The 17,004-nt window shown below is 42.3% G+C and overlaps 1 protein-coding gene across 22 annotated transcripts in view; it reads right to left on the bottom strand.

Annotated features, from left to right (window-relative positions):
• Positions 1–17,004, bottom strand: part of PHACTR4 (phosphatase and actin regulator 4) — a 117,381-nt gene that overhangs the window by 43,476 nt on the left and 56,901 nt on the right. For 7 of the 22 annotated variants that reach the window (XM_053576194.1, XM_053576193.1, XM_053576206.1 and 4 more), the window contains one exon: positions 123–146. The exons of 9 other annotated variants lie outside the window; for them this stretch is intronic. In XM_053576194.1, the coding sequence (XP_053432169.1) occupies positions 123–146 (24 nt within the window). Of the gene's footprint in view, positions 1–118; positions 147–17,004 lie in introns of those variants that run through there. 6 more of the 22 variants (XM_053576185.1, XM_053576203.1, XM_053576208.1 and 3 more) reach the window with 1 other exon arrangement.

Below are 17,004 nucleotides of genomic sequence, written 5' to 3'. Positions count from 1 at the left end.
AAAAGAGCAGCCAAGGCAGGGCCAAGAATAAAACAAACAAACAAACAAACAAACAAACAAAAAGCAGGAAGGCAACAATAAAAGCAGGAAGGTAACACAATACAGCTTTGCACTCCACCTACTGTCCCAGGGTTCTCTGGAGCAGTCTAGAGGGGAAGAAAAAAAGAATCATGTGGAATAAACCATCCTGGAATTAAAGTATACCCTCTACAGAAATACATCATGGAACAGCATGTGATAAATCAACATGTTTATTGTAAACAATTTCACATCTGAAGCAAATAACAGATATCCCCCTTTTGAAGGGGGACAAAAAGGGTATAAAATGCCCTAAAAAAAAATCACTTTCCTCTTTTATTTTTTTGAGACATAGTCTAACTCTGATGTCATTGTTCACAGCAACCTCAAACTCTTAGGCTAAAATGATCCTCTTGCCTCAGCCCTCCTGAGTAGCTACCACATTACTAAAAATAGAATAGTTTTTCTGTTTTTTTTTTTTAGTAGAGATGGGGTCTAACTCTTGCTCAGAGATATTAGAAGAACAGAAGAACTATGACACAATAGTTTGTCCCCAATAGTATCCTAAGACGGACCCATGTTGGCACTAGGGGGAACATATGGTATTACTTTTTTTTTTTTTTGAGACAAGGTCTTACTCTGTTGCTCAGGCTAGAGTGCAGTAATATGATTACAGTTCACTGCAGCCTCTAACACCTGAGCTAAAGCTACCCTCCTGTCTTAGCCCCCTGAGTAGCTAGGACTACAAGCATGTATAACCATGCCCAACTAATTTTTTTTGATAAAGACCAGATCTTACTACTAGTTCAGGCTAGTCTTGAACACTCGGCCTCAAGCAATACTACTGTCACAGTCTTTCAAAGTGCTGGGAGTACAGGCATGAGTCACCTCATGCTTGCTTTTGAAAAGTCAGAGCTTTAGAAAGAGGCGCTGTAGCTCATATCTATAATTCTTTTTTTTTTTTTTCTGGTTTTTGGCCGGGGCTGGGTTTGAACCCACCACCTCCGGCATATGGGACCGGCGCCCTACTCCTTGAGCCACAGGCGCCGCCCTCACATCTATAATTCTAATTCTATCCTTCTGGGAGGCAGAGGTGGGTGGATTGCTTGGGCTTAGGAGTTTGAGACCAGCTTGAGCAAGACTCTTCTCTCTACTAAAAATAGAAAACTAGCCAGGTGTTGTGGCAGGTGCCTGTAGTCTCAGCTACTTGGGAAGGGAAGGTGAAGCAAGAGGATCACTTATGCCCAAGAGTTTGAGGTTGCTGTGAGCTATGATGCTAGAGCACTCCACGCAGTGTGACAGAGTGAGACTACCTCAAAAAAAAAAAAAAAAAAAGTTAGTGCTTTAATGAAGATGATATTCTCCCAATTATGGAATGTCAATAAGAACTAAAGATGTTTCAGAGTGCTTATAACATAATGCATGTATTTAACCTGTGTTTGTTTGTTTGCTTTTTTGAGAAAGAGTGATCTCACTTTGTCACCCTGGGTAGACTGCCGTGGTGTCACAGCTCACAGCAACCTCAAACTCTTAGGCTCAAGCGATTGTCTTGCCTCAGCCTCTCAAGTAGCTGGGACTACATGCACCCACCACACCCCCAAAAAATGACCTCTATTTTTAGAAGGAGGGTCTCACTCTGGCTCGGGCAATCCACCCACCTCCACCTCCCAGAGGGCTAGGATTACAGGCATGAGCCACTGCGCCCAGCCTTTAACCTGTGTTAATGACAAGGCTTTCAAAGACCTAGGCAACCTCAGAAATGGAGCTAAGTAACATGAACTATTCAATCTCAAATAGCCTTACTTGGAAAGGCTAGGAGGTACTGAAACTTTAAATCTCCAATTAACCCACACACTGAGTGCTCCAAGGGAAAACGCTTATTTGGTTGTAATAGGGAAAATATATCTAAATTAAAAAATAGATTAACATTCTGAAGAGGTATTAATGATTTGTGATACTTTTACAAATAAAAATGGCCAAAAAGTTCTGGAAACATATTTAGTAACATATTCATGGAGAAAATCCTGTCTATAAAGTCCTTAAATGAAATACAGTTAACCACTGAACAACATGTTTTGAACTGCACGGGTTTACTTACATGCAGGTTTTTTTCAATCTAAAGCAGACAGAAGGTGGTGCCTGTAGCTCAAGCAGCTAAGGTGCCAGCCACACCAGGTTTGAATCCAGTCTGGGCCTGCCAAACAATGACAACTACAACCAAAAAATAGCTGGGCATTGTGGCAGGCACCTGTAGTCCCAGCTACCTGGAAGGCTGAGGCAAGAGAATCGCTTAAGCCTAGGATTTGGAGGTTGCTCTGAGCTGTGACGCCACAGCACTCTACCCAGGGTGATAGCGTGAGGGTCTGTCTCAAAAACAAACAAACAAACATACTATAGCAGACAAAAAATACAGTATTCTCTGGATATAAGTAGGAGAGCTAACTTTTTCTGGAACCAATTCCAGGAAGTATACCGAAGGAGCATTAGCATAGCCCATCTACCTTGCTTCTACCATCTTCTAGGATACCTTTCTAAAGTAGAGCTTAGTTCACAGAGCTTAATTCCCCCCCTTTTAATTCTCCTTTATACTGAATAATATATTTCTATGTCACCTTCCACTCATAAATTAAAAAGAACAAAATGATGATATCCTTTCAAACATACTTATGTGTGTCAGCACCTGTACTCAAAACAAGTTTGGTTTGTATTAAAAAGTGAAGCATAGGGCGGCGCCTGTGGCTCAAGGAGTAGGGTGCCGGTCCCATATGTCAGAGGTGGTGGGTTCAAACCCAGCCCCAGCCAAAAAAAAATTGAAGCATGTATTTGAATGTGTTTGCCTTTACATTTACTGCTAAGAATAGCCTTCCTCAGGCGGCACCTGTGGCTCAGTGGGTAGGGCACTGGCCCCATATATCGAGAGTGGTGGGTTCAAACCCGACCCAGCTAGCTAAAACAGCAGTGACAATTGCAATAAAAAATAGCCGGGCATTGTGGCGGCACCTGTAGTCCCAGCTACTCGGGAGGCTGAGACAAGAGAATTGCTTAAGCCCAAGAGCTGGAAGTTGCTGTAAGCTATGATGCCACAGCACTCTACCGAGGGCAACAAAGTGAGACAGTCTCAAAAAAAAAAAGCCCTCCTCTTTAAGTGAAGATACTGAATATAAAAAACCAAGACAAGCCAGCCATGGTGGCTCATGCCTGTCACCCTAACACTATGGGAGGCTGAGGTGGGTGAGCTGCTTGAGCTCAGGGCTTTGAGACCAGCATGAACAACAGTGAGATCCCGTCTCTACTAAAAATGGAAAAACTAGCCAGATGTGTGGTGGGCTACTCAGGAGTCTGAGACAGGGGGATTGCTTGAGCCCAAGAGTTTGAGGTTGCTGTGAGCTATGACGCCAGAGCACTCTACCTGGGGCACAGAGTGAGACTGTGTCTCAACAGAAAAAAAAACAAAGCAAAGAGGGCAGCAGTATTTTTCTTCGCTTCTCTATGCAAATGTACTTAATATTCACATTTCAAAACTTTTAAAGTTGAATATGCATCTTGTCTCATGGGTGTTAGCCACACCCAGCCCTGCCCCAGTTATTACTCCAAATTCATTCATTCATATTCTTATGTCCTCATGTTTCCCACTCCCTATTCTCTACTATCAACAGAAAATTATTTCAGTGACTCCCAAATCTGTCTAATACTTGGAATCAGCCCAATCACCTTTTTAAAGTAAAGAATTTCTAGTAGGTAGGACTTGGAAATCTGTTTTTAAAAATCTCTCTAGGTGATTCTTACAGTTAGCCATGTTTGTTAAACCCATTCCAGATTATAATCTAGAAACCTATGGGTATTAAAAGAGACAGAGGCTGACATTCTTGGGTTATAACATGTTTCTCTGTTAGAGAAAAATAAACTAGAAAATTATGGAAATATTCCAGTGTTTCCTAATCAGCAAGGTTATTTCTTACAAGGGAATTGTTGAGGGTCTTCCCTGTTTGCTGGTCTCAAAAATGGTTCAAATTTTTTTTGATTTTGGCGCCTATAGCTCAGGCCTGCCAAACAACAGTGACAACTAAAACCAAAAAAGAGCTGGGTGTTGTGACAGGCGCCTGTAGTCCCAGCTACTTAGGAGGCTGAGGCAAGAGAATCGCTTAAGCCCATAGTTGGAGGTTGCTGTGAGCTGTGACGCCATAGCACTCTACCAAGGGCAGCACAGTGAGACTCTGTCTCAAAAAAAAAAGAAAAAAGAAAAATAAGAAAAAAATTATTTTTATTTTTTTTTAGATCCCACAGCACTCTACCCAAGGTGACAGAGTAAGACACTATCTCAAAACAACAATAGGGGCCAGGTGCAGTGGCTAATGCCTGTAATCCTAGCACTTGGGAGGCTGAGGTGGATGAACTACCTGAGCTCACAGGTTTGAGACCAGTTTGAACCAGAGCGAGACCTAGTCTCTAAAAATAGCTCAGTGTTGTGGCAGGCACCTGTAGTCAGGCACCAGCTACATGGGAAACTAAGCTGTGGCAGGCATCAGCTACATGGGAAACTAAGGCAAGAGAATCACTTAAGCCCTGGAGTTTGAGGTTGCTGTGAGTTGTGATGCCACAGCACTCTACCAAGGGTGACAAAGTGTCTCAGAACAACATCACCACCACCTGAGGTCCCAAAAAGTTACAGCATCTTAATTTCTCATAGAAAAGGGGAATAAGCCAGAGTGAAGGTAACTCCCTGGGGTGGGAGGAGGTTTCCTAAGCCAGGTGGGACATCCCACCTTAAATAGCTGCCTCAAATGGGGCAAGCCTGGGGTTATGGCATATTAAAAATTACCACACTCCAGTTTATCAAAAGCAAAGGGGGAAAAATTTTTCTTCCCCCCCCCCCAGACAATTATCTTTTTTTTTTTTCTTTTTTCTTGCAGTTTTTGGCTGGGGCTGGGTTTGAACCTGCCACCTCTGGTATATGGGGCTGGCACCCCATTCTTTTGAGCCACAGGCGCTGCACAGACAATTATATTTTAATTAGAGCATTTAGACCCTTTGTATCTGATGTTTTCACTGATACAGTGAATTCAAGGCTGCCATTTTGCTATTTATTTTCTATCATTTGTTCTGTACATCCTTGACTTATTACAAACTATGTTAAGGTAGCACTTTTACTATATCTTGAATGATGCAAGAGTCTTACAGCATTTTAACACTATCATCTCTGCTACTGTCATATATTTCACTTGCATATACATATAACAATAAGCCACAGAAAATATTGATGTTTAACAAACAATATTCATATTTCCTATATATACATTTTTGAAACACAGTCTCACTTTGTCACCCCTGGTAGAGTGCTATGGTATCACAGCTCACAGCCAACTTCCAACTCTTGGGCTTAAGCGATTCTCTTGCCTCAGCCTCCCAAGGAGCGAGGGTACAGGCGCCTGTCACAACACCCGGCTATTTTTTTGTTGCAGTTGTCGATGTTGTTTAGCAGGCTGGGGCTGGGATCGAACCTGCTAGCCCCAGTGTATGTGGCTGGCGCCCGAGCAGCTGAGCTACAGGCACCGAGCCGGTATACATATTTTTCAGGTACTCGTCATTTCTTCCTGAAATTTTATGCTTCCATATAGGATAATTTTCTTTCCTCATTTATTTGTTTGTTTGTATTTTTGAAGACAGAGTTTCACTTTGGCATCCATAGTAGAAAGTAGAAGCTGTGGCTTCATACTTCACAGCAACCTCAAACTCTTTTACTCAAGTAATCCTCCTGTCTCAGACTCCAGAGTAGCTGGCACTATATGTGCTGGCCATAACACCCAGCTTTTTTTTTTTTTTTTGTAGAGACAGAGTCTCACTTTATGGCCCTCGGTAGAGTGCCATGGCCTCACACAGCTCGCAGCAACCTCCAACTCCTGGGCTTAAGCGATTCTCTTGCCTCAGCCTCCCGAGTAGCTGGGACTACAGGCACCCACCACAAAGCCCGGCTATTTTTTGGTTGCAGTTTGGCCGGGGCCGGGTTTGAACCCGCCACCCTCGGTATATGGGGCCGGCGCCTTACTGACAGGTGCCGCCCAACACCCAGCTTTTTTTTTGGAGACAAGGTCATGTTCTTGCCCAAGCTGGTCTCCTGAGCTCAAGAAATCCACCCACCTCAGCCTTGTTTCCTCATTTTTTTTTTTTTTTAAATTTTGACAGAGTCTCACTATGTCACCCTTGGTAGAGTACCGTGGTGTCACAGCTCACAGGAACCTCAAACTCTTGGGCTTAAACAATTCTTTTGCCTTAGCCTTCCAAAGCAGCTGGGACTAAAGGCACCAGCCACAACGCCCAGCTATTTTTTTTTTTTTCTTTTGCACTTTTTGGCCGGGACCAGGTTTGAACCTGCCACCTCCGGTCTATGAGTTCAGCGCCCCACTCCTTTGAACCACAGGCACTGCCCATGCCCCACCTTTTTTTGGTTGCAGTTATCATTGTTTAGCAGGCTCGAGACAGGCTCAAACTCACCACCTTCGGTGTATGTGGCTGGCGCCCTACTCACTGAGCTACAGGAGCCTAGCCTATTTTCTCATTTTTGAAGAATGTTTTCATTGTGAAGTATTTTCAGTGGGGAGGTTGTTTTTTTTTTTTTGGAGACAGAGTCTCACTTTGTCACCCTTAGTAGAGTGCCATGGCATCATAAATCACTCAACAAAGCAATCTCAAACTCCTGGGCTTAAGCGATTCTCTTGTCTCAGCCTCCCAAGTAGCTAGTACTACAGGCACCCACCACAGCACCTGGCTATTTTTAGAGACAAGGTCTCACTCTGGCTCAGGCTGGTCTCAAACCTCTGAGCTCAGGCAATCCAGCCGCCTAGGCCTCCCAAGTGCTGGGATTGCGGTGAGCCACCAAACCCTGCCCAGTATGGAGTTTTTTTATTGTTGTTTAATTTTAGTACTTGATAAATGCTATTTCATTGTCCTCCCACCCCAACTGCTTGTCTTTGTTTCAGTTCAGTTGCTTCTAATTTGCCTACGCAGCATGAGAGCTGTGATTTAAATCCAAATCTCCCTGACTTCGAAGTCTATGATCCTTTCCCCATGATACCTTCAGAATAAAGATTAAACTGAAATCTTACAAAGTTTCTTGGATAATTTATTAAGATCTGACATGTTATCTGATTAAATTCTCACAACAACCAAGATGATTAGTGTTAGTCTCTGTCTTGTATACTTTTGCTTTAGAGATGGGACTTGCTATGTTGCTTAGGCTGGCCTCAAACTCCTGAGTTTAAGTAGAACAATAACAACAGGGGCCAGGTGCGGTGGTGGCTCATGCCTGTAATCCTAGCACTTGGGAAGCAGAGGCAGGTGGACTGTCTGAGTTCACAGGTTCGAGACCAACCTGAGCCAGAGCGAGACCTAGTCTCTAAAAATAGCTGGGCGTTGTGGCAGGCACCTGTAGTCCCAGCTACAGGTGGCCACCACCTGGGTTGGCCTCAACTTTTGTAATCCTTGCACTCTGGAAGCTGAGGCAGGTGGATTGCTTGAGCTCACGAGTTTGAGACCAGCTTGAGCAAAAAGTGAGACCCTGTCTTTAATAAAAATAGAAAAAACTGAGGCAAGAGGATATAGCTTGAGCCCAAGAGTTGGAGGTTGTTGTGAGCTATGACACCACAGCACTCAAACCAGGGCAATAGCTTGAGACTCTGTCTCAAAAAAAAAAAAAAAAAAAAGAGTTACAAATTCCAAAGTTAAATTTCTTATTAACATTTCTGGCTCAGCGCCTACAGCTCAGAGAGGGTGCCAGCCACATATACCCAGGCTGGCGGGTTCAAGCCTAGCCTGGGCCTGCTAAACAATGACAACCTGCAATCAACAAATAGCCAGGCGTTGTGGCAGGCGCCTGTAGTCCCAGCTACTTGGGAGCCTGAGACAAGAGAATTGCTTTAGCCCAAGAATTTGAGGGTTGCTGTGAGCTCTGATGTCACAGCACTCTACCAAGAGCAACACAGTGAGACTCTGTCTCAAAAAAAAAAAAATTCTTATTAACATTTCTTCACAAACTCATTTGTTACCTACTTATAACTACTTCAAATTTAAGTACTCTATCAATCTCCTTTTTACTTAGAAGGAAATTAATTTACATTTAAATCAAATATAGCAATGACTCAGATCATTATTATACGTTATTTTTGCATCAGATTACTGATTTTTCTTTCTTATTCACAAGTCATATCCTGAATTTAGAGTCTTTCTTTCCTGACTGCTGTGGACCATTTTTAGATCTTGCTTTAAGTTGAGACAGATTCTTCATGCCGCTGATAAGGTATGTGGGACATAGAGGACTCTACAGCCTTTCTCTTAGGCACTTATGGTGGAGACTGGTCTGGAAGTGCTCTGGAAACTTAACTTTTACTCATTCAAGAGCAACACCTACAACTAATTAAAATTAAGTGCTGATAAAGTCCCACCAGCTCTTTTTATAGGTGAAATAAATCCTAAATCAAGGGAGGATTCCTATGGATGAAAGATATCAGAAAAAGAAGAATGTCCCTGGTAGTCGAAGGAAAAATAAAAAAGAAAAAGAAAAGGAAGTATATAAAAGAGGACAGGGAAAAAGACAAATCAGCTACCTCTTTCCCCCAAAATTCATTACAAAGACACCAGAGGGAAATCACTAACTTGATTCCACCAAATGTCCTACTTATAAAGAGTGATGTCTTCAAGTAATTAAATGACAATGAGGAAGCAGCCAGTCAATCCTTCTCTACTTAAGTCCAGGGGTATTTTCAAGAAGGGAAGGTAGAAGACTAATGGGAAGATGCATTAGAAACACCTACTCAGCAGGCGGTGCTGGAGCTCAGTTAGCAGGGTGCCGGCCACATACCTTGGCCACATACCTCGAGGGTGGTAGGTTCGAACCTGGGCCTGGGCCTGGGCCGGCTAAAACAATGACAACTGCAACAAAAAAAATAGCCAGGCATTGTGGCAGGGGCCTGTAGTCCCAGCTACTTAGGGAGCTGAGGCAAGAGAATTGCTCAAGCCCAAGAGTTTGAGGTTGCTGTGAGCTGTGACGCCATAGCACTCTACCCAGGGCGACATAGTGAGACTCTGTCTAAAAACAAACAAACAAATAACAACAACAACAAAAAACAAAGAAACTGCTACAATAGTTCATGGGCTTGTTACTATGAATTTTTAACAAGAAGAACATTCAATTGCACCCCTTATAAAACTAAAATAGAAGAAAGTAACAAATAAATATATAATAGAACAAAAAGTATACTTAGGTATCTAGAAATCATCCTTCTTCTTTTTAATGATATAATTATACCTCAAATTTATTCAAACCTCATAAAGGACTGAGAAATGTAAGGTTGAAACCATTTGTGAGCAAATTTGCATGCCAACCTTTGTTTTCAGCATTTCTGATTTTATGACCAGGTCCTTCCCATTTGCAATTTGACAGAAGAAATATAGGCTTTAAGTCTCATTTGGATATGCCATTGTTTCTGTTTAAACTATTTAGGAAATTTTAAATGGCATTATGGTCCTATTCTGTTTTCTATGAGTGGCAAAAAAAGGGTAGGTTCCCTCTTCATTTCACTTTGTTTGCCAGAAAACAGGGTGTAGGAGGCTGGATATATAGTTTTATGATTGTGTGTTCTAAAGAAAACATTTTTTTCTTTGAGTTATACAACCACAGGCCACTAGGAAGGCATAACACAGTGTTGGGAGTCTTGGTGTTTTCTGGAGGGGGCGGGGCTTGAGAAAGGAAGATAACTAATGAAAGTATAGTTTGGAGTTTCCTGTTTGAGTAGTACCCTGAAACCAGGCCCTGGTATTTGAACTGACTCCTTCTTTCAAGTTGTAGCACTTCACATTTCATAGATTTCTAACAGTTTCTTCAACCACTAGATTTTTCCTGGTCAGCATTTAATTCAAAGTTTTAAGTTCAAGTTTAGTTGTTTTATGTAAATTTCAGAGGTGATTTTAGGGACTACCCACTTGGGAAGCCCCCTTTGGCATGCCAAAGGCTTAAAAAAAATTTTTTTAGTGTTATTTATTATTTTAAAAATATTATCTTTGAAAAACTAGTTAGCACCATTTATCTTCAATTTAAGTATTCATTAACTACTTGCTGTAGATATATATTACATGTACATAACTTGATGGAGACAGAGGATAAAACAGGACTAACAAAGATCACATTCATTTTAGAATCAGATTTACCAGATTTATAACCAATTCTTCTTTCCCTTGCTTCCTCCCTCCATTCCTTATCAGAGATGGGATCTTGCCATGTTGTCCAGGCTAATGTGAAGTAGCTATTCACAAGTGTAATATCTGTAAACTACAACCTCAAACTCCTGGACTCATGTAATCCTCCTTCCTCAGCCTTCTGAGTAGCTGGGACTGTACTTAGCACAAGTTCTTTTTTTTGAGACAGAGTCTATGTTGCCCTTGGTAGAATGCCGTGGTATCACAGCTCACAGAAACCTGCAACCTCAAACTCTTGGGCTTAAGCGAGTCTGTTGCTTCAGCCTCCCAAGTAACTGGGACTACAGGCACCTACCACAATACCCGGCTATTTTTTTGTGTTGCAGTTGTGACTGTTGTTTGGCAGGCCCCAGCCGGGTGTATATAGCTGGCGCCCTAGCCGCTGAGCTACAGGCACCAAGCAACAACCAATTCTTAACTCATCTAGGTTAGATGGCAAGGTAAGGCAGAGGCAACTGGCATCTAAAGGAATGGGTTCTTAGATTTCTTTTTTCTTTTGAGACAGCGTCTCACTTTGTAGCCCTCGGTAGGGTGCCATGGCATCATAGCTCATAGCAACCTCAAATTCTTGGACTTAAGCGATTCTCTTGCCTCAGCCTCCCAAGTAGCTGGGACTACAGGCGGCTGCCACAACTCCCGGCTATAATTTTTTTGTTGTTGCAGTTGTCATTGTTGTTTTAGCTGGCCCAGGCCGGGTTTGAACCCGTCAGCCTCGGTGTATGTGGCTGGTGTCCTACACACTGAGCTATAGGCGCTGCCGTAAAATCTATGGTTTCATTCAAAAAGATACATACTTTATTACCAAGAAGTGCCAAATATCTTTATAATATAACACTTTTATTTATCTAATATATTTTATGCTCACCTAGTTGGAAATAAGTCTTGCTGTAAACAGCATTTCCGTAGCATCAGGACATTATAAATGGAGCACACTTACACTACTGTACTTACACATTCTTGTCTTCTAAAAGAGGATTATTATTGGATTTAAAAATCTGTTTCAGAAGACTGCAGCAAAATTGCCAAAAGCAAACTTGCCACTACTCAACAAAGCAGGCTTTGTCTAGAGAAGGTCCATAACTTCCTGCAGAAATACTGCATAGCTCTGACCCTTAGGAATTAGAAAGAACTGGGCAAAGAACTCAAGAGAGGATAGTTAGGGAGAAGGTCTTTCTTTGCACAGTTAGGTACAATAGTCAGGTCTGAGATGCCACCTCTGGGAAAATAAAGTTTTCTGATTATGACTGTATCAAGAAATAATGCTGCTTTACCCTTGGCAACTTGATATGCACACTTTTCTGATAAAAATTCCAAGTTGAGGGAATGTTTTTATGGTGAGAGGCCAGAATTTAAGATATTTTCTCATGGAAAAAAAACTATACTTTCCGAAGTTTACCTGAAAGTAGACAGAGGGAATACCCGTAGGTTCTGCTAACAGGCTATTCAGAAAATCTACTGGAGCAGAGAGACGGGTCAGAAATTTTTGGTTGGTATTACAAATTTGAAAACAACAGAAAATTGTTTAAAGAGTCCATGACAAACTCCTATACCATACCTCCTCCCAAATCCTGGAATTATATGAGGGTAAGTATACCTGTTTATTGCTTCTCAGAAGAAAGCATTTATCTGTTAGACCAGTGGTTCTCAACCTGTGGGTCGCCACCCCTTTGTAACAATGAAAGTACACTGCAGCATTAGGAAGGTTGAGAACCACTGTGTCAGACTCAGATAGGTATGAGAAAGTCTCTGATAAATTTGATGACCAAATACTATTTTTCTCCCAAGTCCCATGAATTACTTTTCTTTTCTTTCTTTTTTTTTTTTTTGAGACAAAGTCTCACTTTGTAGAGTGCTATGACGTCACAGCTCACAGCAACTTACAGCTCTTGGGCTTAGGCGATTCTCTTGCCTCAGCCTCCTGAGTAGCTGGGACTTACAGGCACACACCACAACACCCAGCTATTTTTTGTTGCAGTTTGGCCAGGCCCAGTTTGAACCTGCCACCGAACCACAGGCGCCGCCTGAATTACTTTGTTTTAAATTAACCTATCGATTATGTATTCCTATTTTATTGTTGCTATGTGGCTACATTAAATTTTATTCATCTAGCAATCCTCTTAGGATTTTGCTTCTGAATGATGACATACTCCTAAATGACCTCCTCCCAAAGTACTCTCATTATCATGGGGATGCGAACCCAAAGCTACAAATTTCAGAGTAAAATAAATGAAACGATGATGAAAAAGAAATGTAGGAAAGAGCAAATACAGTATCTTTTTTTTTTTTTTTTTTGAGACAGAGTCTCACTATGTTGCCCTGGGTAGAGTGCCGTGGCGTCACAGCTCATAGCAACCTCAAACTCTTGGGCTTAAGTGATTCTCTGGCCTCAGCCTCCCAAGTAGCTGGGACTACTGGTGCCTGCCACAAAGCCTGGCTATTTTTTGTTATTGTTGTTGTTGCATTGTTATTTAGCTAGCCCGGGCCGGGTTTGAACTCGCCACGCTCACACTAACATGGCTGGCACCGTAACCACTGTGCAACGGGCATAGAACTGAAAATACAGTATTTTTTGAAGCAATATATTTCTGTGCAAATTAAAAATAGAAAGAAAGAAGTCAGTGAATGAAAAGTAAAAGAAAGGGCAAAGAAAGAAAAAAAGAAGAGCTAAAGGAGGGAATGTAAAGGTAAAAAAGAAGAAAAGTTCCTGACTAAATGGCTGAATAGATCTTATTAAAATTCTTTGGCCAGGAGCAGTGGCTCACTCCTATAGTCCCAGCTACTCAGAAGGTTAAGGCAGGAGGATCAATTACCTGAACCCAGGAGTTTGAGGTTGCTGTGAGCTAGACTGATGCCATGGCACTCTAGCTTGGGCAACACAGTGAGACTGTCTCAAAAAAAAAAAGTAAAATTCTTCGGTCTTGTGACTAAACATATGAAATAATTAATCAGCTAGTTATTTTCATATGATACATAGAAAAGGATTCAAGTGAACACAGATACAGCTTTTATGTTGATCAAGAATTAGGCTTGGTGCCTGTAGCTCAGACGCTAAGGCACTGGCCACATGCACCTGGGCTGGCAAGTTCCAAACTGACTTGGGCCTGCTAAACAACGACAACCACAACAACAACAAAATACCCAGGCATTGTAGTGGGTGCCTGTAGTCCCAGCTACATGGGAGGCTGAGGCAAGAGGATTGCTTGATTCCATGAGTTTTAGGTTGCGGTGAGCTGTGACACCATGGCCCTCTATCCAAAAAAAAAAAAAAAGAATTGCAGTGTAACAGGGCGTGGTGGTTCATGCCTATAATCCTAGCACTTTGAGAAGTTGAGGCTGGTGATTGCGTGAGCTCAGGAGATCGAGAATAGCTTGAGCAAGAGCAAGACCCAGTCTCCACTAAAAACAGAAAAACTAGCAGGAATTGTGGTAGGTGCCCATGGTCCCAGCTACTTTGGATTTGGAGGCTGAGGCCTGAGCCCAAGAGTTTGAGTTGCTGTGAGATATGACACCACAGTATTCCACCAAGGGCAAAAGACTCTGTCATATACAACAAAAATAAATAAATAATAATAATGATAATCATAATGAGGGGTGGTGCCCGTGGTTTAGTGATAGGGCACAGGTCCCATATACCGAGAGTGGTGGGATGGAACCTTGTCCTGGCTAAACTGCAACAAAAAATAGCCAGGCATTGTGGCAGATGCCTGTAGTCCCAGCTACTTGGGAGGCTGAGGTAAGAAAATCACCTAAGCCCAAGAGATGGAGGTTGCTGTGAGCTATGACACTACAACACTCTACTGAGGGTGACAAAGTGAGACTCTGTCTCTAAAATAATAATAATAATAATAATGATAATGACAATTATAATGTATTATTTGAAAATTTTATCTGGATAAATCTATAGGCTTCTCCTATGAACTTAAGTCATTTAAGGATAATTTTCTTTTTTTTTAAGACAGAGTCTCAAGCTGTTGCCCTGGGTAGTCTGCCGTGGCATCACAGCTCACAGCAACCTCCAACTCTTGGCCTTAAGCGATTCTCTTGCCTCATCCTCCTAAATAGCTGGGACTACAGGTGCCTGCCACCATGCCCACTTATTTTTGTTGTTGTTGCTGTTGTCGTTGTTGTAGCTGGCCCAGGCCAGGTTTAAACCTGCCAGCCTTGGTGTATGTGGCCGGTACCTTAACCACTGAGGTACGGGTGCCATCCAAGGATAATTTTTTTTTTTTATAAACTGATGGAGACAGGGCCAGGTGTGGTGGCTCATGCCTGTAATCCTAGCACTCTGGGAGGCTGAAGTGGGTGGATTGCTTGAGCTCACAAGTTGGAGACCAGCCTGAAAGAAAAGTGAGACCCCCATCTCTACTAAAAATAGAAACACTGAGGCAAGAGGATCACTTGAGCTCAAGAGTTTGAGGTTCATGTGAGCTATGATGCCACAGCACTCTACCCAGGGTGAAAGCTTGAGACTCTATCTCATCAAAAACAAAACAAAACTGATGAAGACAACTGCTTATTTCCTTGAATGGACACCACAGCATAAATTCCTATTCTGTATTCAAATACTCAATTAGTTCTCCAGTCCTTAAAGAGATCCCTTCTGTGGGGCGGCGCCTGTGGCTCAGTGAGTAGGGTGCCAGCCCCATATGCCAAGGGTGGCGGGTTCAAACCCAGCCCCGGCCAAACTGCAACAAAAAAATAGCTGGGCGTTGTGGCGGGCGCCTGTAGTCCCAGCTACTCGGGAGACTGAGGCAAGAGAATTGCGTAAGCCCAAGAGTTAGAGGTTGCTGTGAGCCATGTGACGCCACGGCACTCTACCCGAGCGTGGTACAGTGAGACTCTGTCTCTACAAAAAAAAAAGAGATCCCTTCTGTGGTTCGGCACCTGTAGCTCAAGCAGCTAAGGCGCCAGCCACATACACCTGAGCTGGCGGGTTCGAATCCAGCCCGGGCCCTCTAAACAACATGATGGCTGCAACCAAAAAATAGCCGGGCGTTGTGGCAGGCGCCTGTAGTCCCAGCTACTTGGGAGGTGGAGGCAGGAGAATCGCTGGAGCCCAGGAGTTGGAGGTTGCTGTGAGCTATGATGCCACAGCACTCTACCCAGGGTGACAGCTTGAGGCTCTGTCTCAGAAAAAAAAAAAAAAAGATCCCTTCTGGAGATCTTTTAATAAAAACATTAACACCTCATAAATTTGCATATGGCTTCTCACACAAAGGTTATTTATCTGAAATGAGATTCTTTTTGGTTAACGGCTCTGGGCTTCCATTATAAGTCAAAGAAGTCAACTAACTTGCCAAATTTAGTACCATTAATTTCAAAACTCAAAAGTAAGTAATTTTTGTTGATCTATTAGGGATGCCATATTAAAATATGATTTATTCTGCAAATAATAATAATAGAGCAATGATGGTAATAGTAAATAAATAAGGGACACACACACACAAAAAGTAAATATTATATTATAGGCCTTGAATAATAAATAAATGACTTAAATTTTAATTACTTTGTGTATTTATCCTTCCAAAGAGTCTGGTAAGACTTTCCAAACAGCTCTGAAAGGCTTTTAAAATTTCATTAAGAAACTTGTAGTTGCTAAGGTGTCAGCCACATATATCAGAGCTGGCAGGTTTGAATCCAGCCCCAGGCCTGCCAAACAACAATGACAACTACAACCAAAAAATAGCCGGGAATTGTGGTGGGCACCTGTAGTCCCAGCTACCTGGGAGGCTGAGGCAAGAGAATTAATGGCTTAACCCCGGAGTTGCAGGTTGCTGTGAGCTGTGATGCCATGGCTCTCAACCCAGTGTGACAGTTTGAGGCTCTGTCTCAAAAAAAGGAAAGAAAAAAGAAACTTGTTTGGTAAAACCTTTGAGGTAATGGTATAGTCCTCAAAGTTCTCAATGTTAAGCTTTCATAAGCTGGTCTTAATTTCTGAAATAGAATACATTCTGAATTATAAATAGGATAGCAATGGAGTCAGTCCATTAAAATTGCTTACAGCCACATAGTAATTATCTAGGTAATAGAAATTAAACCCAAAAATTAAATCCAAAGCGAACACAAAACCTCATTTATGTTCCTGAGTAAGTTCTATTTCTTCCTCAAAGATTTTTTCTCAGAGGTATTAGTAGGCAAAAAATTGATTAATTGGATTCTCACCAATTTTTTGAAGCATAAAAAATACCATTCATTCCGATGAATTCTTTTTTTTTTTTGAGAGACAGAGTGTCACTTTATCGCCCTTGGTAGAGTGCCGTGGTGTCACACTGCTTACAGCAACCTCCAACTCCTGGGCTTAGGCGATTCTCTTGCCTCAGCCTCCCGAGTAGCTGGGACTACAGGCACCTGCCACAACGCCCAGTTTTTTTGTTTTTTGGTTGTTGCAGTTTCGCGAGGGCCGGGTTCAAGCCTGCCGCCCTGGGTATATGGGGCCAGCACTCTACTCCTTTGAGCCACAGGCGCCACCCATGGATGAATTCTTTTTTATGTAGTATATAGATGTCAGAGGAAGGGTCTCATTCTGTCACTCAGACTGGAGTGCAGCAATGGCTTCATCATAGCTTACCGCAGCATCAAACTCCTAGGCTCAAGCAATCCTCCTGCCTCAGCCTTTCAAGTAGCTAGGATTATAGGTATGTGCCACCACACCAGCTAATTAGTTTTGTTTTGTAGTCTTGCTTTTGTTGAGGTCTTGCTGTGTTGTCAGGCTGGTCTTGAACTTCTGACCTCAAGTGATCC

This window comes from Nycticebus coucang, chromosome 22 (assembly GCF_027406575.1).
Source record: "Nycticebus coucang isolate mNycCou1 chromosome 22, mNycCou1.pri, whole genome shotgun sequence".
NCBI classification, from domain to species: Eukaryota; Metazoa; Chordata; class Mammalia; order Primates; family Lorisidae; genus Nycticebus; species Nycticebus coucang.
The sequence above is the reverse complement of the archived record's forward strand: the minus strand, read 5'-3'. Positions and strand labels throughout refer to the sequence as shown.